At 36.9% G+C, this 26,102-nt stretch overlaps 1 protein-coding gene across 8 annotated transcripts in view; it reads left to right on the forward strand.

The window, feature by feature from the left end:
- Window positions 1-238: 238 nt before the first annotated feature.
- The window catches only part of SNX14 (sorting nexin 14), a 72,915-nt gene continuing 47,051 nt past the window's right edge, over window positions 239-26,102 (forward strand). For 3 of the 8 annotated variants that reach the window (XM_072832148.1, XM_072832152.1, XM_072832150.1), the window contains exons 1-7: window positions 548-848; window positions 13,029-13,149; window positions 14,289-14,365; window positions 14,447-14,525; window positions 17,984-18,027; window positions 19,786-19,873; window positions 24,041-24,125. In XM_072832148.1, the coding sequence (XP_072688249.1) occupies window positions 649-848; window positions 13,029-13,149; window positions 14,289-14,365; window positions 14,447-14,525; window positions 17,984-18,027; window positions 19,786-19,873; window positions 24,041-24,125 (694 nt within the window). In that variant the 5' untranslated portion in view covers window positions 548-648. Of the gene's footprint in view, window positions 379-547; window positions 849-13,028; window positions 13,150-14,288; window positions 14,366-14,446; window positions 14,526-17,983; window positions 18,028-19,785; window positions 19,874-24,040; window positions 24,126-26,102 lie in introns of those variants that run through there. The other 5 variants (XM_072832149.1, XM_072832153.1, XM_072832151.1 and 2 more) reach the window with 3 other exon arrangements.

Here is a 26,102-nt window from a genome sequence, read left to right on the forward strand (position 1 = left end):
CAAATAAGGACTCAGAGTCGCCCCCCCCCGCCCCGTTTTCTCCCTCGGGCGTCGCGGAAAGCTCGACCTGTCCGCCCCCGAAGCAGAGCCGACGCTGAGGGGCGCTGGAGAGTGATGGGGGCCGCGACCGGGCGCTCCGCCGCTCCGCCGCTCCGCCGGCTCGCGTCACAAAGACTACAGTCCCCAGCGGGCCCCGCGAGCTCCGAGCGTCCCTCAGGCAGGGCCCGGCGGCTGCGCGGGGCTGTACTTTCTCCCGTGCTCGGGCACAACCTTCTCTTTCTTCTCCGCGATACAGGCGGTTACTGGTTGCCGCAACCCCCCCGCCCCCCGGCTTCCGAGAAAGGCCAGTCGCCAGGGCAGTCCGGCTCTCGGTGGCAGGTGGCGCGCGGACCCGACCGGGAGGGCGGAACGGGGGGGGGGCGCGCAGGGCCTCGCGCGAGGTGACGACCTCGGGCACGTCGTGCGGCAGTCCCCTTGGCCGGCAGCGGGAGCGGAGGGGGGGGAGGGGGGCGGCGGCCGCGCACGCGCGGCGGGGCCTTGGGCGGGGCCTCGGGCGGGGCCTCGGGCGGCTGCAGCGGGCGGAGGGTCCGCCGGTCGGCGGCTGTGTGGGGAGCCGCCGGGCCGGCGGGGCGGAGACGCGGGAGGTTGATGGGGGTTGCCTCGACCTCGGCCTCAATCTGTAGCACAGCTTCGGCCACGCCGACGGAGATGGTGCCCTGGGTGCGGACGGTCGGGGAGAAGCTGAGGCAGCGGCTGCGGCTGGATGTGGGACGCGAGATCTGCCGCCAGTACCCGCTGTTCTGCTTCTTGCTGCTCTGCCTCAGCGTCGCCTCCCTGCTTCTCAACAGGTAACGCCACAGCGCGGGCTGCGGGCTGCGGGCTGCGGGCGGCTGCTCGGCCAGGCCGCGGACGCGGGCGGGGGCTGCTCCGCTGGGGGGAGAGCGCCCGGGCTGCGCAGCCGCGGGGTTGCGGCCGGCTGCGAGGCCTCGGGAAGGGCGGCCTCGGGGAGCTGGGCGGAGCGTGTGGGCCGGAAGTGCGGGAGGGGGTGGGGTGCGTGGCCGTGCCCCTCTCCTGGGGCCGGCTCTCCCGGGACGCCTGTCCCCGATTCTTACCTACTTTTCACCTGTTTCTTAAAACCTGGTGCTCCAGCATCGCTGCTTTTCAGAGGAGTGAAATCTGTAGGTGCGTCGCAACTTGAGACCTTGCAGGGGCGGTCCAGTCAGCTGACGAAGGAGGGTTCCAGGTCTCCTGGCGGCCCCGATTTTAGGCTGACTCCCCTCGCTCTCAGCATAGGCGTGAGCACACACACGCACGCACAGTCTTGCAGTCGAGGCGCGCGCACACACAGTCTGAGAGTCGAAGGGCGTGCGCGCACACACACGCACACTTTTACAGCCGCAGTGCGCGCGCACACGCGCACAGTCTTACAGCCTAAGCTTGCACACATGTACACAGTCTTACAGCTGAAGCGGGCGCGCACACACGCACAGTCTTAGAGCCTAGGAGTGCCCACACGCATGCAGTCTTACAGCTGAAGCATGCACACAGGCGCACACACACAGTCTTACAGCTGAAGGGCATTTACGCACACAGTCTTACAGCTGAAGCACAGATACGTGCACACAATCTTACAGCCTCAGTGTCCACACGCAGTCTTACAGCCGAAGGGTGTGCGCACATACACAGTCTTAACAACCAAAGCACATACACATGCTCACACAGTCTTGGAGCTGAAGCGCTCCCATGCACACACAATCTTGCAGTCGAAGCATGCACACGTGTATGCACACATGCACACGATATGGCAGCCTAAGCACGGACACACACACACTTGTACAGCTGAAGCACAAACACACACAATCCTCAGACTACGGGCTCACACACAGTCTTGTAGCCAAAGCTTTCCTCAGAGTGGTTGGTTAAAACGGTTGCTTTAAAGATTTGTTGAATACAAGTCAGAAAGCAAAATAGTACCCGTCTCAGTATTTCTAGAATATTCCGGAAAGGAAGATTGAAAGTTAAAATTGATATGTTCAGTTGACATTTTGAGATGGGAAGGTTCTGCCCCTGAAATAAATTGGACTTCATTCAGTTAGCTATTTCCAGAAATGATAACGATGAAATAGGTAGTAGAGGAGAACTTTCCTTCAGATTATTTCCAGATTTTCTCCTGGTGGAGAGAAGTCTGAGACACTTGTCAGCAACGGCACCTACATGTTTTTTCTGATTTTTTAAAAAAGATTTTATTTATTTATTCATGAGAGACACAGAGAAAGAGAGAGAGAGGCAGAGATCTAGGCAGAGGGAGAAGCAGGCTCCATGCAGGGAGTTGGATGTGGGACTGGAGCCTGTGACTCTAGGATCACGCCCTGGCCTGAAGGCAGACGCTCAACCTCTGAGCTACCCAGGCTTCCCTTTTCTGATGTTTTGTGCATGAAACCATCCATAGTCTTTATTTTGGGGTAGTTGATCCCTGAAGATAGGAATGGGAAAGCATTCACCAGGAATTTGGTGATTTATTTATGTTCTGAGGTACCCATTTCCTGTGACTGTTAGAATTGAATTTTTTCCCTAGCCATATTGCTTTCTTCTTAGTTGACTCTGGGTTGATGTAATACTAGGTTTATTTATTTTTATTTTTTTAAATATAATACTAGGTTTAAATAGCAGTTGATATTTTACTGGAAAATGTGCTTTGATGGTAATAATAAGATATTTGATTTTAGAAATATGGAGGAAGGGGAATCTTAACAGAGTTGAAATGAATTATTAAGTACTTACATGCTTTCGGTAGTCTGGAAGGTATTTTAAGCTATGAATAGCTTTAGTATGAAGGATAGGTAAACTCTGTGATTAGTAAGTTTTGTCCAGGAATTCTTAACCCATATCTTTTCGTAGATGGGTCAGTTTAAGTGTCCAAGGATGGGCATGCAAGATCCGATTGAACTAGATTTCTGAGGTCGCCTACTTAATTATAGCATCTAGTGTTCTTCCTTAAGAAATCATAAGATACCATCTGATTGACCCTGTATCTTTATTTGTATTATGCAAAGAAAGAAGGATATATTACGTAACTGTTATCTCTGATTGGTTGGATTTATGAGTGAAATTGTTTTTGCATATATTTTTGTGTATTTTTCCTTTGTTACTGTTGAAACCAGTAAACCAGTAAAAGTGACTTTAAATGTCATCGAACTGTCTAGACTGAAAGAATGGTTAGGTACATTGGGGGGCCTGGGTCAGTTGGTAGAGCATGGGACTCTTGATCTCAGAGTTATTAGTTCAAGTCCCACATTGGGACTAGAGTCTACTTAAAAAAAATGATTAAGTACCCTTTCCAAGGCAAAAGCTTTTGTGTTTTTTAAAAAAATATTTTATTTATTTATTCATGAGAGAGACAGAGAGAGAGAGGCAGAGACACAGGCAGAGGGAGAAACAGGCTCCATGCAGGGAGCCTGACGTGGGACTTGATCCTCGAACTCCAGGATCAGGCCCTGGGCTGAAGTCAGCGCTAAACCGCCGGGCCACCTGGGCTGCCCAAGGCAAAAGCTTTTGGAATGTTCAAGACAGTGTATATTGTGTGCTTTTCAGTGTATTGTGTGATTTTTCTTTAGCATACGTGTGTACATACATATGTACATATAAACACGTATGTTTATGTATGCTTTGGCTGTCTCTGGAAGACTGTTGTACAAGAAAATGTCCTTTCTGGGAGTGGAAAATACTAGGTATATCTATTTAGAAATTAAAAAAATATATATAATATAAAAATAAAAATATTAGGGGTATAATGATGAAATGAGAAGAAATGGACACCTTCAGTAAGTGATTTCTTGGGGTGCCTGGCTGGCTCAGTTAGAACATGTTACTCTTGATCTTGAGGTTGTGAGTTTGAACCTCACATTGGGTATAAAGATTACTTAAAAAAAATATTTGGGATGCCTGGGTGGCTCAGTGGTTGAGCGTCTGCCTTTCTGCCTTTGGCTCGGGGTGTGATCCCGGGATCTGGGATCAAGTCCCACATCGGGCTCTTTGCAGGGAGCCTGCTTCTCCCTCTGCCTGTGTTTCTGCCTCTCTCTCTGTGTCTCTCATGAATAAATAAATAAAATCTTTATAAAAACATATATACTTTAAAAAAGTGATTTCTACACATTTCACCAGTTAGTTTTTAGCAATAACTTTAAAATAAATTTTCCAATTTGAAATCTTTACTGGTTAGTATGGAGATTTGGAGCTTTCCCTCTATATGGTTAAACTTAGAATAGTACTCTTTTAAAAAATTATTAATCTTTTTTAAAAATTTTATTTTAAATAGTCTCCACACCCAATGTGGAGCTTGAACTCATCATGACCCTGAGATCAAGAGTCACATGCTTTATCGATTGAGCTAGCCAGGCACCCCTGAGATTTTTTCTATTATAGTCTTGAAACTTTAATTCCTAAAGGTCTTTCAAGGTATTATTTAGTATATAAATTTTTCTTTCAATATGAATTATCCGTGGAAAGATAAATAGTTCTAACTTTTGACTATTTTAACTGATTTGCGGAAGGAATAGAGTAACATACTTTATATATTTCAAATTATTTATGATATCACTGTTACAGTATTGTTAGGGTAAACTAGGAGTATAGATATAATTATATTCACCGATTGTGTTGAATATTTGAGTGTTATAATAAGGAATATTTTAAGTTAATTCTAGTAATAATAACAGTAATAATAGCTAACTGACACTTTGAGTGTTTTGTTTGGCAATACAATATTAAGAGATACAATATTAAGAGTTTTTTTTTTTTTTTTATTGAGACGATTTATTGTTGTGGCCGAAAGTTTTGAATCTGAGTGTCATTGTAAGAATTTGATTCTGCCTCCTCCATTAATCAGTTATTTGACTTTGGGTAAGTGATTTAACTTTTATCTGTCACAGCCTCCTCATCTGTAAAATAGGGCAAATGACATGTCAGATAAAGGGCTAGTATCTAAGATCTATAAGGAACTTCTCAAACTCAATACCCAAAAACCAAATAATCCAGTTAAGAAATGGGCAGAAGACATGCACAGACATTTCTCCAAAGAAGACGTACAAATGGCCAAGAGGTACATGAAAAAATGCTCCATGGCACTTGGCATCAGGGAAATACAAATCAAAACCACAATGAGATGCCATTTCCACCAGTCAGAATGGCTAAAATTAACAAGACAGGAAACAACAAATACTGGCGAGGATGCAGAGAAAGGGGAACCCTCTTATACTGTTCATGGGACTGCAAGCTGGTACAATCACTCTATAAAACACTATGGAGGTTCCTCAAGAAGTTAAAAACAGGGCTGCCCTCTGACCCAGCAATTGCAGATTTACCCCCAAATATAAATGTGGAGATCCAAAGGGGCACCTGCACCCCAATGGTCATAACAGCGTTGTCCACAACAGCCAGACTGTGGAAAGAGCCGAAATGAAAATTGACAGATGAATAGATGAAGAACATATGGCGTATGTATACAATGGAATATATAGCCATCAGAAAGGATGAATATGAACCATTTACATCGACATGTATAGATCTGGAGGGTATTATGCTGAGTGAAATAAGTCAGTCAGAGAAAGACAATTATCATATGGTTTCACTCACCCGTGGAATATAGGAAACTTCTTCTCATAGGGGATGAGAGGAAAACTTGAATGGGAAAGTCATCAGAGAAGGAGAAAAACCATGAGAGATTCTTAACTATGGGGAACAAACTGAGGGTTGCTGGAGCAGAGGTGGATGGGGGGTAATGGGTGATGGGTATGAAGGAGGGCAGGTGATGTGATGAGCACTGGGTGTTATTCACAACTGATGAATTATTAAATATGACATCTAAGATTAATGATATATGTTGTTGGCTAATTGAATTTAAATTCAAAAATGAATAAAAAATAAAGATAATGAACTATTTAAAAACATGCCTTTCTTATGATTTATTATTCTTTATGATAATACTGCTAATTTTAGTTAACTAATATTTCACTTAATATTTTATTTTATTTTTTAAAAGATTTATTTATTTTGAGAGAATGAGACTGAAAGAGAGTGGGAATGGGGGAGGAGCAGAGGGAAGGACAGAGGGAAAGATTCTTTTTTTTTAATTTTTTTTTTTAAGATTTTATTTATTTATTCACAAGAGACACAGAGAGAGGCAGAAACACAGGCAGAGGGAGAAGCAGGCTCCATGCAGGGAGCCCGACGTCGGACTTGATCCCGCGTCTCCAGGATCACACCCTGGGCTGAAGGCAGAGCTAAACCCCACCCGGGCTGCCCTACTTAATATTTTATAAGTAAAATAGACCTAATGATTTTCTTATATTGTCTTTATCTGGTTTGGAAATTAACATCATATTAGTCCTTTTAAATTAGCAGTTTTTTTCTCATTTTTTCTTTCCTGAAGTCATCTATATAGGATAGGGATTATTTGTCTCATTGAAGTTTGGTAAAATCATATGGGCCAGGTTTTTTTGTTTGTTTGTTTGTTTTGTTTTTTGCAGCCAGGTCTCTGATTGCTGTTTTAATACCTGTAATGATAATTGGTCTATATAAGTTATCTAGTTCTTCACTTGCTAATTTCTAACATTTTTGTCTTTTTCCAAAAATTTGTTCTGTTGGTTATCCACTTATGAACATAGTTGTTTGTAGTTTCATTTTTCATTTCAGTATTAACTGTCATTACTTCTTCTTCATTCAGTATTTTGTATATTTGCATTCTTTTTCTTTTATTCCTTGATCTGTCTTGCTAAACCTTTGTCTTTTTTTTTTTTTTTTTTTTTAAGATTTTGTTTACTGGGGATCCCTGGGTGGCTCAGTGATTTGGAGCCTGTCTTCAGCTCAGGGCATGGTTCTGGAGTCCTGGGATCGAGTCCCGCGTCGGGCTCCTTGTATGGAGCCTGCTTCTCCCTCTGCCTGTGTCTCTGCCTCTTGCTCTCTCTGTGTCTCAAATAAATAAATAAAATCTTAAAAAAAAAAAAAGATTTTGTTTACTTATTCATAAGAGACACAGAGAGAGGCAGAGACAGGAGAAGCAGGCTCCATGCAAGGAGCCTGATATGGGACTCAATCCCAGGATTCTGGGATCACGCTCAGAGCCAAAGGCAGATAGATGCTCAACTGCCAAACCACCCAGGCATCCCAAAACTTTGTCTTTTTTATTAGCTTTTGATTTTGGAAATTTCCAAGCATACATAGAAAAAAGAGAGTACAAAGAACTTCTAAGCACCCATCACTCAGCTTCAACAACCGTCAATATTTTGCATATTTGAAAAAAAATCTAGTCTTCCTCCATTTTAAAAACTTCTACACAAAACCATAACCTTAAAATAATTACCAGTAATTGGTTAATAAAACCTAATAACAAGTCTTCAATTAAATTTTCATGTGTGAAAATTTGTAGTATATACTAATCAGAATCTAAAATATGTCCACTTATTGTATGTGGGAGCTACATCTCTTAAGCTTTTATAAATCTCTTATAATTTAAAATAATAGTTGGCAAAATTTTTCGGTGAAGTGTCAGTAAATATTTTAGACTTTGGGATACATCAGCTCTATGCCCCATATTTCTTTTTTTATAAAAGATTTTTTTTTATTCATTCATGAGAGACACACACACACAGAGAGAAGGAGAGGCAGAGGGAGAAGCAGGCTCCATGCAGGGAGCCTGACGTGGGACTCGATCCCAGGTCTCCAGGATCAGGCCCTGGGCCGAAGGCGGCGCTAAACTGCTGAGCCACCCGAGCTGCCTCTTAAAGAACCGTTAAAGAATGTAAAAACCGGGATCCCTGGGTGGCGCAGCGGTTTGGCGCCTGCCTTTGGCCCAGTGCGCTATCCTGGAGACCCAGGATCGAATCCCACATCAGGCTCCTGGTGCATGGAGCCTGCTTCTCCCTCTGCCTGTGTCTCTGCCTCTCTCTCTCTGTGACTATCATAAATAAACAAAAATTAAGAAAAAAAAAAAAAGAATGTAAAAACCGTCTTAGCTTAAGAGCCATACCAAAGCAGGTGGCATTTGGCCCACAAGCTGTACATTGTTTACCTGGATCTGCTTCTCCCCCCTCACACTCCCCACCATTGACTTGAAGAAACTGGGTCATTTGTTCACACTTTTGCTGTTAGGTTCCTCATGTCTTTTTTTTTTTTTTTTTTTTTTTTATCCTTACCTGCATATTTTTTGTAGATAAAGTGTTAGATTTATAAGTTTGATTAGATTTAGTTTTTTTTGGTGGGGGGGGCATTGCGGGAATATTTCAGTGATGCTGTGTACATCTTATCATGTGAGAGGTTAACTCCACATAAGATGGAGTTGCCTTCTTTTTTTTTGGATTTGGATAGTGACAGCTAAGACTTTGCCCAGCAGGCCTCTTTGGTTTTACTATTTATTTATTCCCTAGTGAGTTGCTTCATTATAGCTTGCAACATGATGATTTTCTCATTACTTGCATATTTTAAAATTTGAATTTTTTCTCTTTTTTTTCTTTTAGAATTGCTTTTTTCACCTGCTGTGTCTATTTAGTTATAGTAAAGTATAGCTTGGAGCACCTGCGTGGCTCAGTTGGTTCAGCATTTGGCTTCTGCTCAGGTGGTGATCTCGGGGTCCTAGGATCAAGCTCTGGGGTGGGCTCCCTGCTTGTGCTTCTCTCATTATCTCTATCTCTCTCAAATAAATGAATAACACCTTTGAAAAAAAAAAGTACAGCTCAAATTGGGAAAGTAGGATAAATCCAGTTAGAGGTTTGCTTATTTTAAAAATTTTTCCAAAACCGAGCTTAGACTTTATTTTCTCTTGCCTTTGTTGTCTACTTTATTGATTTCTATTCTATTTATTGTTTCCTTCCTTTTAATGTGTTTGGGTTGTATTTTTTCCCCCAACTTTCTGAATGCTTAGCTTGTTGGTTTAATATTTGTCTCTGATCGATGCCAGGTTTCTCAACTTCAGCACTATTAAAAATTTGGGTTAGATATTTTTTGTTGTTGGGGAGGGGGGCTGACCTGTGCATTGTATACTAAGTAGCAGTCTTGGCCTCTAGCCACTTGATGTCAATAGTGCACTTTTCCTTTCCCCACTCCCCACAGTTGTGACAATCAAAAATGTCTGCATATACTGCCAAACACTCCTTGGGGGCAAAACACCCTTGGTTGAGAACCACTGGGTAAATGCATTTAAGGATATAGATTTTTTTCCTTAATACCTTAGTCATTGCTTGCTTTAGTTACAGCCCATACATATTGCATGTAGTGTTTATTGTCGTTCAGCCTAATACAGGTCTACAATTCCTAATCTGTAATTCTGAAATCAAAACTTTTCCCCTAAATTTGCAGAAAGTACATTTGATCACAAAACCTGACCTGAACAGACCTAAGACTATAGTCTTTGTTTCTGACGTATTTTACTTTTTACTGCTTTTGTGTTTTGCTGCAGAAATATTAATATCTAATTATGGAGTACTATATTAGATCTCATTGGGAGTATTATATATGAAATACGTACTATGTAGCTTCAAAATTCCTAAAAATTCTGAATTGAGTCATGTTTCTCTGGGTCAAAATGATTTTTGGTAAGCCGCTGTGGACAAGAATTTGATAATTTCCTCTCTGAAATACCTCTATAATTTGAGTTAGTTTCTAAGCATAAGGTGTTGTTTTTTGTTTTGTTTTGTTTTTTGTTTTTCGTTTTTAAAGCTTGATGTCAAGCATGCTATTTTGGTTAGAGTAAAGCTTTGTATACAGGAATAAGAAGAGGGGTGCCTGGCTGGCTTAGTCAATAGAGCGTGGGAGTCTTGATTTCAGGGTTGTGAGTTCAAGCCCCATGCTTGGTGTGGAGATTACTTAAAAAAAAAAAAAGGACTGGAAAGAAATAAGGGTAGGAAAGTGAACTGGGGCCAGATTGAAAGGAACCATAAAGGTTTAAGAGGTTTTAATTTTGTTGTGCAGGCAACATTATGACCAGGCAATTCATCTGGTTTTGTGACTCAGCCTTTGTCTCACAGCTTTTTTTTCTTTTTTTTAGATTTTATTTATTTATTCATGAGAGAGAAATATATAGAGAGGCAGAGACATAGGCAGAGGGAGAAGCAGGCTCCTCTCGGTGTCCATCGAAAGATGAATGGATAAAGAAGATGTGGTTTATGTATACAATGGAACATTACTCAGCCATTAGAAACGACAAATACCCACCATTTGCTTTGACGTGGATGGAACTGGATGGTATTATGCTGAGTGAAATAAGTCAATCAGAGAAGGACAAACATTATATGGTCTCATTCATTTGGGGAATATAAAAAATAGTGAAAGGGAATTAAGGGGAATGGAGAAAAAATAAGTGGGAAAATCAGAAAAGGAGACAGAACATGAAAGACTCCTAACTCTGGGAAACAAACTAGGGGTGGGCAGGGGTTGGGGGTGACTGGGTGACGGGCGCTGAGGTGGGCCCTTGATGGGATGAGCACTGGGTATTATTCTATATGTTGACAAATTGAACACCAATAAAAAATAAATTTATTAAAAAAAAAAAAAAAAGCAGGCTCCCTGAGGGAAGTCTGATGCAGGACTTGATCCCAGGACCCCAGGACCCCAGGATCATGAGCCACCCAGGCGTCCAGCTTTTTTTTTTTTTTATTTAAGATTTTATTTATTTATTCATGAGAGACCCAGAGAGGGGGTGAGGCAGGGACAGGCAGTCCTAATCTCTCACTTAATTTTAAGATATTTGATCATGTTAACTATATTTTCCCTGTTGAGTTTTTTTTTTTACCTTGACAGCCTTTATGACTTGATTCTTATTTTTTCCCCCTAGCTCTTCTAATTACTAGATTCTTTTATAAATTTCTCTTGCTCTGCTTATTTCTTAAATGTCTATTATTTTTTAATTCTGCAGCTCCTTCCTGGTCATTTCATTTATTCCTGTGACTTCAGTGATCTTTATGTGATAACCCCCAAACTCTTTTCTTTAGCTCACATTCTCTGCAGAGATTTAAACTACCCAATATTTAGCTACTCATGAAACATTTCTACCTGCCACGTTTTTTTTTTTTTTAAGATTTATTTATTTGCAAGAGAAGGAGAGAAAGTGTGCAGGGAGGGGCAGAGGGAGGAGAATCTCCAGCAGACTCCCCACTGAGTGGAGCTCTACTCTGGGCTCAGTCCCAGGACCCATAGCTCATGATCTGATGCTCAACCAACTGAGCTATCCTAGTGCCCCAACTCCTTGCCATGTTAAGATAGTTGAAATTTAGCAAGTCCAAAGAGAACTAATTTTTTACCTATCCCTTCTGCTCACATTAAGCAGCAATTTAGTCCTCTTAATTCTTCCTCCTAAATGTTTTAAAACAATCAGATTTTTAAGTCTGTTTCCTAGCATAGGCTATCCTTTGAGCCCTGTAGATTACTTCAGCTTTCCAATTAGCCTGCATGTTTCCAGTTTAGGTTATTCTCCATTTTACAGCCAGAGTGGTCCTTTGATTATACAGTCTAGTGATACTACTCTCTCTCTCTCTCTCTCTTTCTTTTTTTTTTTTAAGATTTTATTTATTTGAGAGAGAGAGAGAGAGCGACAGAGATCACAGAGGGAGAGGGAGAGGGAGAAGCAGATTCGCCACTGAACAGAGAGCCCATCGCAGGGCTTGATACCAGGACTCCAAGATCATGACCTGAAGCTGCAGGCAGACGCTTAACCGACTGAGCCACCCAGGCACCCCATCCTTCTTAAAACTTATAAAAATTCCTAAAATCTTAAAACTCTTCATTGAGTCCTGGGTATTACTCAGGACTCTTAGTAGTGGATGACAGAAACTAAATTCATACTAGGTTTGGCAAAGAGTGGAATCATTGGAAGGTTATGTAAATGCAGAAGGCATTGGAATGTAGCTAGACTAGGCCTCAAAGACACGTAGAACCTGGATTTATAATACAACTGATACTTTCTTCACTTCCTTTTTTCTCTTTCTGTGGACTGGCTTCATTCTCTTCTCACTGCACAGTGATTTGTGGACTGAAGAACTAGCCCCAAAGTTTGTGCTTTATATAGTGACCAGTTAATAAATAGAATGTGGTAATTGGAATTTGAACAGTATTGTTGAGGGATTGGTTTTCACAAAATCATGGTAATGGAAATTTGTATATATCAGGACTGTGCAATATGAGGATTGCCTGTATTAAGATACATTAACATGACTTATGATACCGTATTATCTGGCTGCTGCTGCTTCTTCTTCTTCTTCTTCTTCTTTTTTTTAAGATTCATCTTAAAACTACTTCTCTTTTTGGAGCTCTGCTCAGATCTTACTAGTTCATGTAGTTTGCCCAAATTTGAATTTCCATGCCTGTTCCCTAGTCTCTCATTTCTCTACCCTATTCTCTCCTGTTGGGCTCTCCTACTCATTCTTTTAAATTTTTCTGTAGATACTGCTTTCTTTGAAAAAAGCTTTTCTGTCCCTTTAAATTTGGGTTGTATATTCTGCCTAAAGTATTTCCATCTCCTATATGCCTTCTCTGTCATAATACAGAACACATGGTCACACTGTATTGTGCTCATTTACCTGTCACATCTACCAGGCCATGTTTTCCATGCATGTAGAAATCATGGCAGTGCTGTTCCTGACTGTATCCCAAGAGCCTAGACGAGGTGGCCAAAATAATAGGCACTCAGTAAAGTTTTTTTTAGTTTAATGACACATAATCAGACTTTCGATGGAGTACAAATAGTACAATATCATTGGAAGGTATTTTAGAAGAAAACGTATAGGCTAGTCAGACATAACAACCTAGGTACCAAATTATAAAATATTGCGAATTTATACTTATACTTTAAATGAAATCTGTATTTGATAGCATGCATTCTGTGATCCTTCTAGTTAAATAAATACACTGCAGACATCATGATTGGAGATCTGTTTTTAGTCTGATATGGTAGGTGCTTAATAAATACATGTTAAATCAATGAAGGGACAACTTAAGTTTTAAACTTTTTTTGGTTGTAATAATTATTTTCATTTATTTCTAAGGTATCTTCATGTTTTAATGATCTTCTGGTCATTTGTTGCTGGAGTTGTTACATTCTATTGCTCATTGGGACCAGATTCTCTCTTACCAAATATATTCTTCTCAATAAAATACAAACCGAAGGTAAAATTTATGTGTTCCTGTTCCTGTTTTTAAGAGTCAGTATGTATTACCTATGCTGTTTGATATTATTACTGAAAGCATGTTAAAGCAGTGATTTAAAAAAATCCATCTGCTGTTATTTAATGGAAGATATCAGAACATATTTGAAATGCAATTTACATATGTGTATATTTTTAAGGTATGCAGTAAAAAGAAAATATAAAATTCTCAAAAAGTTGGGATCCATAATTTTAGATACCTAACTGCATATTCACTATGAAGACAATAAATTAAAACAGAGGTCCCCAAAGTTGATTATACAGTAGAATCACCTGGGGAATCATTGGAAAAATGAGGGAGATTTCTAGGCTCTTTTATCAAATTTTGCTGGAATAGTTCTTGGGTAGGGCCTCATAATCAGTATTTGTTAAAAGCTTTCCAGGTGATTCTGAGGCACAGACACAACAATTAGGAACTCTGGATTAAATTATCTTAACCCTGTTAATTTCCTAAATGTCTTATTAGCTCTATTAAAAGAGACAAAAATAATCAGGCAGTTTTCCTTAACCAAAATAATTTGTATATTTGAAATTTCATTAGGGTGATACTGTATTGAATCTATCTCTAGTAGGCATAGTCACTAGTGTGTAGATATTTTGAAGTCTTGCTTAATAATTCAAGTTGATGCAGTCCCTCTTCTTAGGTTTATTGGTATTTCTACTTAGAAAAAACAAGAGGAAAGTGATGCCCCATATTTGGTCAGAAATGTTACTAGTTATTACATCTCTTCCCCCCTTATTGAAGTTACGGTTTTGGAGAAATAGGAAATAGTTTTTTCTTACATGTCTGCAGTAGAATATCATTTCCAAATATAGATTGATTTTTTTTTTTATAATGAGCATAAAAACTGACCTTAATTATATGCTTGGAAATTTGGTTTAGGTATTGCATTTCATCAGGTACTTTTTCTTATTTGGCAATTTAGCCAGTAGAATTTATTACAAAGAATGGTTTCAGTGTTATGGCAGACAATAATAATTAAAAAATATTCTCTGAATATATAGATTGATTAATAAGCTTTTGAAAAGTTGATTCTCTTTACTAAAGATTATGTGTAAAGTAAACACAAATCTCTCCTCTTCCCCATTTCCCTTTTTTAGCAGTTAGGACTTCAAGAATTATTTCCTCAAGGTCGTAGCTGTGCTGTTTGTGGTAAAGTGAAATGTAAAAGACATAGGTAAGTTACGCATTTTTTATTCGTCGATCCTTCCAATTATATTTTGGATATCAAGCAGTTTAATTGTATGATTTTCTTTAGGCCTTCCTTACTACTTGAAAACTACCAGCCGTGGCTAGATCTGAAAATTTCTTCCAAGGTTGATGCATCTCTCTCAGAGGTAACTGATTTAATTAACATTGCCAAATATACTCAAGCAGAAAATACTAAGTATCAATGGAAATTTAATTGTGGAACATCTTAATATATGCTATATAATCAGTTCTTAACTAAGTAGTTGATTATTATGAAATATGCAGCTCAAATGGAAAGAGAAATGTTTTTGGGTCCCATGTCTAATTTAACTGGACATTTTAGCCAAAGGCAGCACTGTTTTACCTAGATATTGTCTAAGTTTTATAGTGATAGTCATCTTTATGGTTAGGGCAATACCATTTTGTAGTTCCAAAAGGAGACCTGAAATATAAGGAGCAAGTATGTCCTGCTGAATTATCCCAGCTTTCACACTTGCTGAAGGGTAGAGCAGAGAATGGGATACTTTTCACTGTTTCCCAATAATGTAGGAAAGCATGCTCCCTTATCTTTGTTATAGTTACATTTTAAAAGAAAATGGTGACATATATTTTAGTTATTTCTATTCATTCATTCATTCATTCATTCATTCGAGACACTGAGAGAAAGTCAGAGACACAGGCAGAGGGAGAAGCAGGCAGAAGGAGAAGCAGGCTCCCGGCGGGGAGACCATTCAATCCCAGAAACCCGGGATCATGCCCTGAGCTGAAGGCAGACGCTCAATCACTAAGCCACCCGGGTGTCCCATTTTAGTTATTTCTTTTACAGACTTGTTTTCTCCATTGATCTGAGAAGGGAGTCAAGTCCTTGAAGGCAGTAAATGGGGACTGATTTATTCCCAGCACCAAGTATGGTGCCAGATACGTTGTTGGTAGTTGATAGATATGTATCGAATTAAATTGAATGCTAATTAATTGAAAAATAGCATTAGGCATCAGAATCCTGCCTCATTATCTTTTTTCCCAATTTGTATCATTTCACTAAAAGTATGCTACATAAATGCCAAACTCTTGGCACTTTTTTTTCATTTCTTCTTTCTTCTTCATTTTCATCTTCCAGATTCCTTGGTTTAAGACTACGCTATCTAGTATGATAGCCACTAGCCATATGTGGCTGTTCATAAATACTTGAAATGTGTTAGTCCAAATTGAGATGCGATTTTGAGGATTTAGTAAGAAAAAAGGAATGTAAAGTAACCTGTCATATATTTTATTGAACATGTGTTGAAATTATAATATTTTGAATATATTGGGTTAAATAAAATATGTCATAAAATTAATTTCACCTGTTTCTTTTTACTTTTTAAGAATGTAGCTACTAGAAAATATAAGATTACATATGTGGTTCACATTGCATTTCTATTAGAGAGTGCTGATTTGAGGTCTGCTAAAGATAAGACCTCTACCATGAGGATTATTTGTGGGTCTTTGACACTTCATTTCTTAAACAAAAGAAGAAAAAACTTATGCGAAGCTCTTGGCCTACTGCCCAGCACATACTGGTTTTGGTAAATACTAGCTCCAACATTTAAAAACTTCTTTTTGAGATCTTACTATAAGTAGGAACTGAACTAGGCTCCAGGAATAAAAGGAAAAATAAGATATGGTTCCTTTCTTCTAGGAAATTCAGTCTAGGAGGGGAGGTAGACATATAAATAGGTAAATAGAATATAATGTGAATGCAGGCAATAATGGAAGAAATGTATAATATATATTACTAGTACATAGGAAAAAGTGCATAACTGTTGAAAGGGGTAATCAGAAAGTTTGAGTAGCAGTTTGACAGACTGATAGTGTGGAAAAGGGTATTTCAGGATTTAGGATGAGCTTTTGAAAAGAAAGAGAAGCTTTGAAAAAAGTGTTCAGTAAGCTGGAGGGCAAAATGTCGGGGAGGATGTGGGCATTGAGGAGACTGTATTCTCGTAGCTAATATTTATTAGTTACTTACTGCTAGGCACTGTACTAATTACTATACTTACATTATTTCCTGGAGTCACACAACCTATAAAATAGGTACTGTTATTGATGATTTTACCAAACGTAGGCTTTAGAGGGGTTTAATAATTTTCTCAGGTTCGTAGCTGGTTGGTAGCAGAACTTACTATAAAAGCGGAGTCTGGCTTAGTTCTTAACCAGTTTTCATATGGCTCTTTAGAAATCATATCATCAAAAGACTTAAAGGATCTTGCTGAAGGAGTTTGATCATGGCTCCCATGATCTCTGATCTCTGATCTCTGATTTTTGAACTATATAACTAGAGTTTTCAGATGTGACTCACAGGATACAGTGGGAGGTGAAAAGGAAGTAAATGGTCACAGTTGCTAGCAGGCAGCTTTCTCCTACACCTTCAAAATCAGTGCAGCTCAACTTTTCTTACTTTGATACATTGTGGTTTCATAATTGAGGGTTTTATGCAGGGGAGTGATGTGGTCAAATATATGTTTTAGATTACTTTGGCAGTTCTGGAGGATAGACGGGAGCTAGCTTACAAGGAGGGAGACTAGTTTAGAGGATATTGCTACAATATAGGGTTGAGAAGATAAGAACTCAACAGTGGATCTGTAGAAAAGAGCTACTTAGGCTGTAAAATCAGTAATATTTGGTGATTGAATGTGGGGAATAAAGACCAAATGTTTAATGGCAAATTTTCTAGTCTACTTTCTGTGTCATATCCCTGTTTCCTGTATCTTCCTTTCCCAACTGGTATCACTTGTGCTTAGTTTTTCTAATTAAAAAATCAAATTTTGCCTTAATATTTAGAGAATCTATAACCTTTCTTAGTGCTAATATAGGCATATAGTCAGATTAGATACTTTTGTTCAGTCCCTTCCTACTGCTTTTGAAAGTTACTGCCCACTGTTGCAGGTCTTTCTAAAAATTAAGATAATGCTGCACAGTTAAGAAATGGAAAGTTTAACACCCAGGGCTTTTCTTTTGTTACTTTTTCACTTACAATTTATATACTGATTGTTAATTTACAGCTAAAATTTTTACAAAGTGAACATCTCTAATACTACCAGAACTCAGATCAAGAAATAAAGCTTTACTCCAGAAGTCCTCCTCATACTCCCTTTTAGTCATTATTCTCCCTTCAAAAGTAATCACTGATACCTAATTTTGGCCCCTTATGTAAGTCTGACCTACCTGTATTTTACAAAGAGAGTTAGGAATCCAGAAGACTAGCCTGTTATTTTCCTTCTTTCCATAGTACTTTTAGTTCAGTGAAACTTCAGAGTCAGAAACAATTTGTTTATTTGTTTTCGTTGTGGAATGCTTAGAAATGTGTGTATGTCATTCTAACAGTATTGTTTCTTTTTATGGAGTTTTATGGTTTTCAGAGTGTTTTCTCATATGTTCTTTTCTGATCATCATGACAAGCATGTAAGGTTTATGTATACATTTTGTCATGTAAAAGTGTGATATTAGATGTCAGTATTTGGGATAATAAAATTGGTTCTTGGTAATATATATTACTTAGTAGTATGGTCCATTTTCCTAGAATTAGTTAATTAATTTGATTTTTCTTTAAAAATGAATTTTTATACAGGTTCTTGAATTAGTATTGGAAAACTTTGTTTATCCATGGTACAGGTATGTTCTTTCTATTAGACGTTTTTCTTTAGTGAATGCAGTTAAGTGTGCTAATGAAGTGTTTTCAACGTAGGTCAGGATTTCTTAACTTTGATACTATTGACATTTTAGGTCAAGTAATTCTTTGTTGTGGGGGACTGTCCTGTGCATTATAGGATATTTAGCAGAACCCCTGGTCTTTTTGCACCTCCTCATTCTTTTATTTGTGACCACCAGAGTGTCTTCAGAGATCGTCATATGTTACCCAGGAGGCATAATTGGCCCTAGAAAAGAACCATATGTATAGGCAATCAAACAGTTTAGCGATAGCAAAGAAAAACCTTGGCTCCTTTTTGAAAGAAAATTAGCTTAGAGAATTTCTCATCACTCCTAAATGGTGTGATTTAAAGTTTTATATGCACTTTTTATGTTTGAAATAATTGTACATTTAGAGGATAAATTTATATCTAGATGTTTCATTAAATTGAAGGATAATTTTAATAGAATTTTCCTAGAATATTAATGTTTTTCCCAAAGTAACTTTGTTCAGTATCTGCTATGGATATACAAGTGCCCTTTGCCTTGTGGGATATAGAAAATAATTTAGATCTGAGAAATTAATCTAGTTTGAGAATCAGAAATTCAATGTATATATTTAATGTCTTTTCCTTACAAAAACATCATGTATTTAGTTACATATTTGAATACTTACACCTATTTGACTTATAACTGTAAAATTTAATGACATCTATCCTCATTTTATATATTTTAAATTTTCTAATTAACACATGCTAGTAGGTGAGATGCTCTATATGTATTACACTTAATATCCAATTTATATACTGCATTTTCCTGAAAAGCTGTGTAAATTAATATTTTTATATTAATTAAGATATTCTATCTTAAATATGGGACAATTGCCACATAAGTAAAGCTGGTGGAAGTCTTCCTGTAAATGAATCCTGTTGTAAAGACTCCCCCCACCCTGCCCATGCTCTGACCTTTCATTAAAGCTGGCTCTATTTCTAAATGATAAAGTATATATTTCCTCCTCTGTGTAGTTATTGATGCTGACATAGCCACTTCCCTAGGGTTGATAGTGGGAAGCTTGGTTAATACAATTATCTTCCATTATTCTGCCAAGGAACTTAATAGCACCATCTTCAGTTCAGGATATCACCACTATACATATCTTTCTTGCTTGTTTTGATTAGAGAAATGTCCTAATTCTTTTAGGGACCTCAGGACTTCAGGAAAATGAAAAGTAGCTCCTCAAAAGAAGGTTGTCAAAATTTGTTTAAAAATTTTTGTGTTTCAGTTTATTTTCTTTCTCAAATAGAACACATTTAAGAAAACTTTTTAGAGTTAATTTATATTATTAATTTATAAATACTTTAAACTAATTTAAAATTTTGTATTAATTTTGTTGCTCCTCCAAAATTATTCATTGTTTTATTTCATAGAAATTTCTTTGATGATGCTTAGGAAATGATTGGAGTATTATAAAAATATGACTTTGTACATGTGGTTGTCTACAGGGAAATACACACTACAACTTAGTGATTATGTCTTAGTACTAGAATTATGAGAGATGCTATTTTTTCTTTGTACATTTTAATCTTTTATTCTGTAATGTAATGCATTATTTGTTAAAAAAGTGAAGAAAATAGCATAAATAAATAGAAAAAAGAGGAAGTTCTAAACTTTTCTTGGTTTCTAAAAAAAATAGCTGTATGTTTCTCTGAGCTTTTAAATACTTGCTTTTTTCCTTAATTGAAGGGATGTAACAGATGATGAGTCCTTTGTTGATGAACTGAGAATCACATTACGATTTTTTGCATCTGTCTTAATTCGAAGGATTCACAAGGTATATATGTATAATGAGAAATTTGGGAATTTGGGGTTTTATTATATTACTAAAGAGATTTTTAAAAATCTTAGTTTTACTTTATTCTATGCTGTATGTATTTTTAAAAAATTTTTTAGATTAAAAGATAAATGGGTCACTTTTGATTCATTGATAAATTTTACTTTCCTTAATGCTTAAATATCTTCATTTGTGCTGATTAGAAATAAAAAGACAGCTATAGAAAGAAAAGTCATGTTTCACTTAGATGAATTTACCGAGTAAATGGTGATGATTATGATCTCCTTTTTAAAAAAATTTTTAGGACATAATATGTGTATGTTTGGATCTTTGCCTGTATATAGTTAAGTGTGTTGACTGTAGACACACATGCTTGTATATTGCCTTGTCAGTTTGATAGGATTGGTATATTATGTGCTATTAGTAACTAAAGTTAAATCTTGTTAAATGTTTCTATACTTTTTTGAGAAATTAACAATATAGTCAACCACTGTAGAAAATACATGCAAAAATTATGAATAAGCAGCTCACAAAAGAAAAATTTAAAAATGGCCAATAAATACTTGAAAATATGTTATTTTGATGGGATATTATTCTGTTGCTTATCAGGTTGGGAATGATAAAGGATGATAATGTTTACTAATGGTGGTTGTAGGAAAACAGGCAAAGCAAATACAGATCGCAATTGGTATAATTCTTATACTGGAAGGCAGTTTGGCAACCTTTATTAAAAGACTTAAAAATGTCTACACTCCCAAATATAATTCTGTTTTTGTTAATATATTATAAAGAAATAATTAGAAATATACATAAAAATATATCCCCAAAGATTCATTATAGTGTGAGTTAAAATAAGGAAAGCCAAAAAGAAAAACTGACATCTAATGATAAGATTGTTGATTAAAATACAGTACATGCCAATTACAGAATTCTGTGTGGCCATGAAAAATTATTTTGTAGAATAGTACTTATTTATATGAGAAATTATTTTTCTTAAATTATCTCAAGTGGAATAGGCTGGAATAATATATGTGATATTTTTCCACATTGAAAACAAAGCTCATATAAGCTTGTTAATATGTGTATTAAGGACATATAAATATATCCTTATCATTGTTAACTTACTATTGCAGTGGGTTGATGCTGATTTTTGATTATTCCTGTGCATTTCTTTCTGTTCACCTTTGTTTTTTGGTATGAGCTTTTACCATTTAATAAATGGAAAATTGATAAACATTAACCATATTGTTTAAAAAAGGTCAAAGGCAGCTGTATAGACTATTTAATTGGAATAAAAGATTTGGTAAGAAATATCCATTGGTTGATGATAAACCACTTAAATTACAACTTAGAGTAAGTCAAATAAAATTAATTGATCAAAAAGCTGACTCATTATAATACATTTATTGATAGGTATTAGTAGAATAACTCTGCTCTGCTAAGCTTTGAGATAGCCTAGTGATTTTAAAATCAAAGTACTTCACATTTGATTGTGTTATATGTATTTTTTGGTAACAGCTTTATTAAGGTCTGCTTTGTATACTGGACAGTTCATCTATTTAAGTGTATAATTCGATGGTTTTTAGCATATTCCTCAATTTACTCAACCATCACCACAATTTTATAACATTTTTATCACCCAGAAGGAGACCTCATACGCTTTAGCCATTAACCCTTGTTCTTTCATCTACTTAGATCTAGCCAACACCTAATCTACTTTCTGTCTCTGTAGCTTTGTTTATTCTGGAGATTTCATATAAATGAAATCATGTAATGTGTGGTCTGTTTTGATTGGTTATTTTGACTTGGCATAATGTTTTCAGAGTTCATCCATGTTACATTGTAGCATGCATCAGTACTTCTTTCTTTTTTTTTATGTCTGAATAATATTCCATTGTGTGGATATGCCACATTTTATTTATTCATCCGACAGTTGATGGACATTGGGATTATTTCCATTTTTTGACCCTTCTGGATAATGGAGCCGTAACATTTGTGTACGAGTGTTTTTGATGGTTGTGGGCATATATGTTTTCATTTTCCTTGGGTACATATCTAGGAGTATAATTGTTGAGTCAAATGGTAACTCTGTTTAACTTTTTGAGGAACTACCAGACTCTTTTCCAAAGTGGCTATACATTTTACATGCCCACCAGTTATGTGAGGGTTCTATTTCTCTATCTCCTTGTCACAACTAATTTTTATCTCATTTTTAAAATTTTAACCATGTCTAATGGGTATGAAGTAGTATCATTGTGGCTTTGATTTACATTTCCCTGATGACTTACATCTTTTCATATGCTTATTGGCCATTTGTATATCTTTTTTTGGAGAAATGTCTATTCAAATCCTTTTCCTATTTTTTTAACTGGATTGTCTATGTATTATTGAGTTGTAAGCATCCATATATTTTCTTTTGTGTTCTGGATTGTTAAGCTTTCTGTCCTTTCTTTTCATTTTATCTGCATTACTATCCCAGCAGATAAGTAGATCATTATTATACCCATTTTATAGAAAGTAATTTTGTGAAAGTGTCAGAGGTAGTAATTAATGGGATTATGCCTGGTCATCTTATTCCTAGTACAATGTTCTGTCCCTGATACTGTTACCTAAATAATACAAATTGGCAGTTTGGGGATAATGGAAATAATGAATCATTGATGGTGGCCTTTTTTAAGATTAAAGTTTAATGATGAACCCATTATTTTACCATTTTGATTCTGACCTGAAGTCTCCAAAATGGAACTTAAAAATGAAAATTTTCATGAGTATTCTCAGATGATAAGATAATATAAAATGTTTGGAAATGAAAGCATTCTGTTTGTTAAATATTTGTTTATTTGTTAAATATTACAGCAGTTTGAAATAAGTCAATAGGAGGACAAACATATAGTCTCATTCATTTGGGGAATATAAATAATAGTGAAAGGGAATAGAGGGGAAGAGAGAAGAAATGGGTAGGAAATATCAGAAAGGGAGACAGAACATGGAAGACTCCTAACTCTGGGAAACGAACTACTAGGGGTGGTGGAAGGGAGGAGGGCGGGGGGTGGGGGTGACTGGGTGGCGGGCACTGAGGGGGGCACTTGATGGGATGAGCACTGGGTGTTATTCTGTATGTTGGCAAATTGAACACCAGTAAAAAATAAATTTAGTATTATAAAAAAATGAAAAAAATATTACAGCAGTTGATAGTCATTGAGGACAAGAAGCCAGAGAGAAATGAGGAGTAATGTTACTTTGCAATAAGGCATACTACTAAACAGAAATATCCCCCATTACTGAATATGTTTGATCTTATATAGCCAAAAAATATCTGTAAACTGATCTGGGCTTTACTGGTAAATCACTAAAAATTGAGAATTTATGATAATCACACTTACTAGATTTATCAACCTGTGATTTCCCCCTTTAATATAGAATTTAAAAAATTGAAACGTTAACACAATATTTGGCTGTGATGCAATTTTTCATGCCTTTGATAAAGGGAAAATATAATGTGTTGAATTCTGTAGTAGAAGATAAGCCTGTTGAAGTCCAGTAAACATACTTTTTGGTGATTCATTTAATTTGCAATTTAGTTTTAGTTATTTTTTTGTCTCTTTTATGTGTGTACATATAAGCCTTCAATCTTCCATCACTAACCTACCAACCATAGTCAGTACAATTTCCAGATTTTAAGCTGAAAAAATGTCTGTGGGGAATGATGAAATGCAATATTATTCCAAAATAGAATGCTTCTATATAACTTAAAACCAGGATTTATCTTGTTAAACTGAATTAAAAGACTTCATTTTTAAGTAACCTTAGTAAACAAATTTGTTGCCCCAAAGGGATAATAATTACTTGAGTTTTTTTTGAATGTATTTAAAAGAAACACATTAAAGAAATAAATCAAGAATAAAGATACTATTTTGTGAGAAAATTTAGTATATATATAATGTATGCGTATTAAGATATATTTTCTTTAGAGTGGTAGAAAAACTTCCTAAGTTGCAGTTAGTAAGATCCAAGAATGTAAAGTGCTTTTAAATTATTTTTGAAAGATTCTACATAATATCTAATTTTTAAGATCATGTGTTCTGGTATCTTAATTATAGTGCTCCTGCCATTTTAATTCAGTGATAATTGTTTTAAAATTTTTATTTTAATGTTGAATTTTTCTAGGTGGATATTCCATCTATTATAACCAAGAAACTTTTAAAAGCAGCAATGAAGCATATAGAAGTGATAGTTAAAGCCAGTCAGAAAGGTAATACAGTTTTCTACTATAAAGTTTGATTTTCATATACTTTCACCTTAAATACCTAAGTATAAATACTGATGTATTAATTGATGTTCACAAATGCTGTGAAAGTATTCTTTTAAACCAAAATCCTTTTTTTTCCCAAAATCCTTTTTAATACTTTGTTTACAGTATAAGTGATTGTGAAAACTCAGGAATCTATGAAAATTCAAATATAGTTAACTTTTGACTGTCATCATTGATGACTGTCATCTTCTTTTAAGTGATAGTCTGTTACCTTTATTATTCCTTCTCAGTTATCTCTCATCTCTTCCCCCCTTTCTCTTCTTAATGATTTCAACAGTTTTGCCCTATTCCAGCCCATTGCTACCATTTTAATTTCACAATACCACAATTCTCATGTTATCTCTACTAAAAAAAAATTTAGCGACTCTGTTATGGAGTCTACTTTCTAGTCGGGGATGCCTGGGCTCAGCGCTATAGTGCCTGCCTTGGGCCCAGGGCGTGATCCTGGAGTCCCGGGATCAAGTCCCACATCATGTCTGCTTCTCCCTTTGTCTGTGTCTCTGCCTCTCTCTCTGTGTCTCTCATGAATAAATAAATAAAATCTTTAAAAATAAATAAATAAATAAATACTTTCTAGTCAAATATTTTGATTTACTCTTATATTTCACTATTATGTGTTGGCTGGGATCACCCATTTGCAGTTTTTTGTGAATGTCCTGGCCTTTATATGGTCATGATTTGCGTGTACCATATGTTCAGCAAATGCTTTCTGATTGAATGAATGAAATCTTCATTTGGGACTTGTCTTGCTTTTAGATCAAACTGATTTTATTTTATTTTTTTTAACAAAATTACATTGATGCTCTATACTTTCTCTGCAAAACTGATTTCCCAGGATACCTGGGTGGCTCAGCAGTTGAGCATCTGCCTTCAGCTCTTGGAGTGATCCTGGGATTCCAGGATTGAGTCCTGCATCAGGCTCCCTCTGGGGAGCCTGCTTCTCCCTCTGCCTATCTCTGCCTCTCTCTCTGTGTCTCTCATGAATAAATAAATAAAATCTTAAAACAAACAAACTGATTTTCTTGTGTTTGCATTTAGTGTTCTTTGTCAGTGTTTTCCCAGTGCTTTTGGTATTCTTTGTCAGTGCTACATACTATTCCATGTATGTAACTGTGTAGAAGAGGTTTCATGGTCTTATTTTCTGACAATTACTATGTATTATATTCCCCTTCTGGAAATTCCCAGTAAATATTAGCATACCAAAATCTCTGAGTAGTCCTGTAGCAAAAAAAATATATATATATATATCTTTAACTATTTAAATAGCTTTTAGTTTCCCATATCCCAAATTGGTTTGAGTATGGAACCAATATTCCCTCCTTCATAATATCAGTTAATATAAGCAGTTCATTTGGGGAAATTGTGTTCTAGGTAGAGTTGAAATCAAAATAAATCAAATTATTAGTTTGTTTTTTGGTATGAATAATTCTTCAGTTATGAGAAGCATTTCAAATTTTATGTATATATTTAAGATTTTTTTCTGTGTTTATCATTTAATAACAGCTAAAAGTAGTTTTACCTTCAAAATAGTTAAAAAGAGTTTGAATATGTGTGATTTAACTGTTGAATAAAAATTAATAAATATTGGGACTCCTGGGGACCTAGCAGTTGAGCGTCTGCCTTTGGCTCAGGGTGTGATTCCAGTCCTGGGATTGAGTCCCACATCAGGGTGCCTGTGAGGAGCTTGCTTCTCCCTCTGCCTATATCTCTGCCTCTCTCTCTCTCTCTCTGTCTTTTTTTATTTTTATTTTTTTTAAGATTTTACTTATTCATGAAATACACAGAGAAAGGGAGAGAGAGGCAGAGACACAGGCAGAGGGAGAAGCAGGCTCCATGTAGGGAGCCCGACGTGGGACTCGATCCCGCGTCTCCAGGATCATGCCCTGGGCTGAAGGCAGGCGCTAAACTGCTGAGCCA

This window comes from Canis lupus, chromosome 7, assembly GCF_048164855.1.
Source record: "Canis lupus baileyi chromosome 7, mCanLup2.hap1, whole genome shotgun sequence".
NCBI classification, from domain to species: domain Eukaryota; kingdom Metazoa; phylum Chordata; class Mammalia; order Carnivora; family Canidae; genus Canis; species Canis lupus.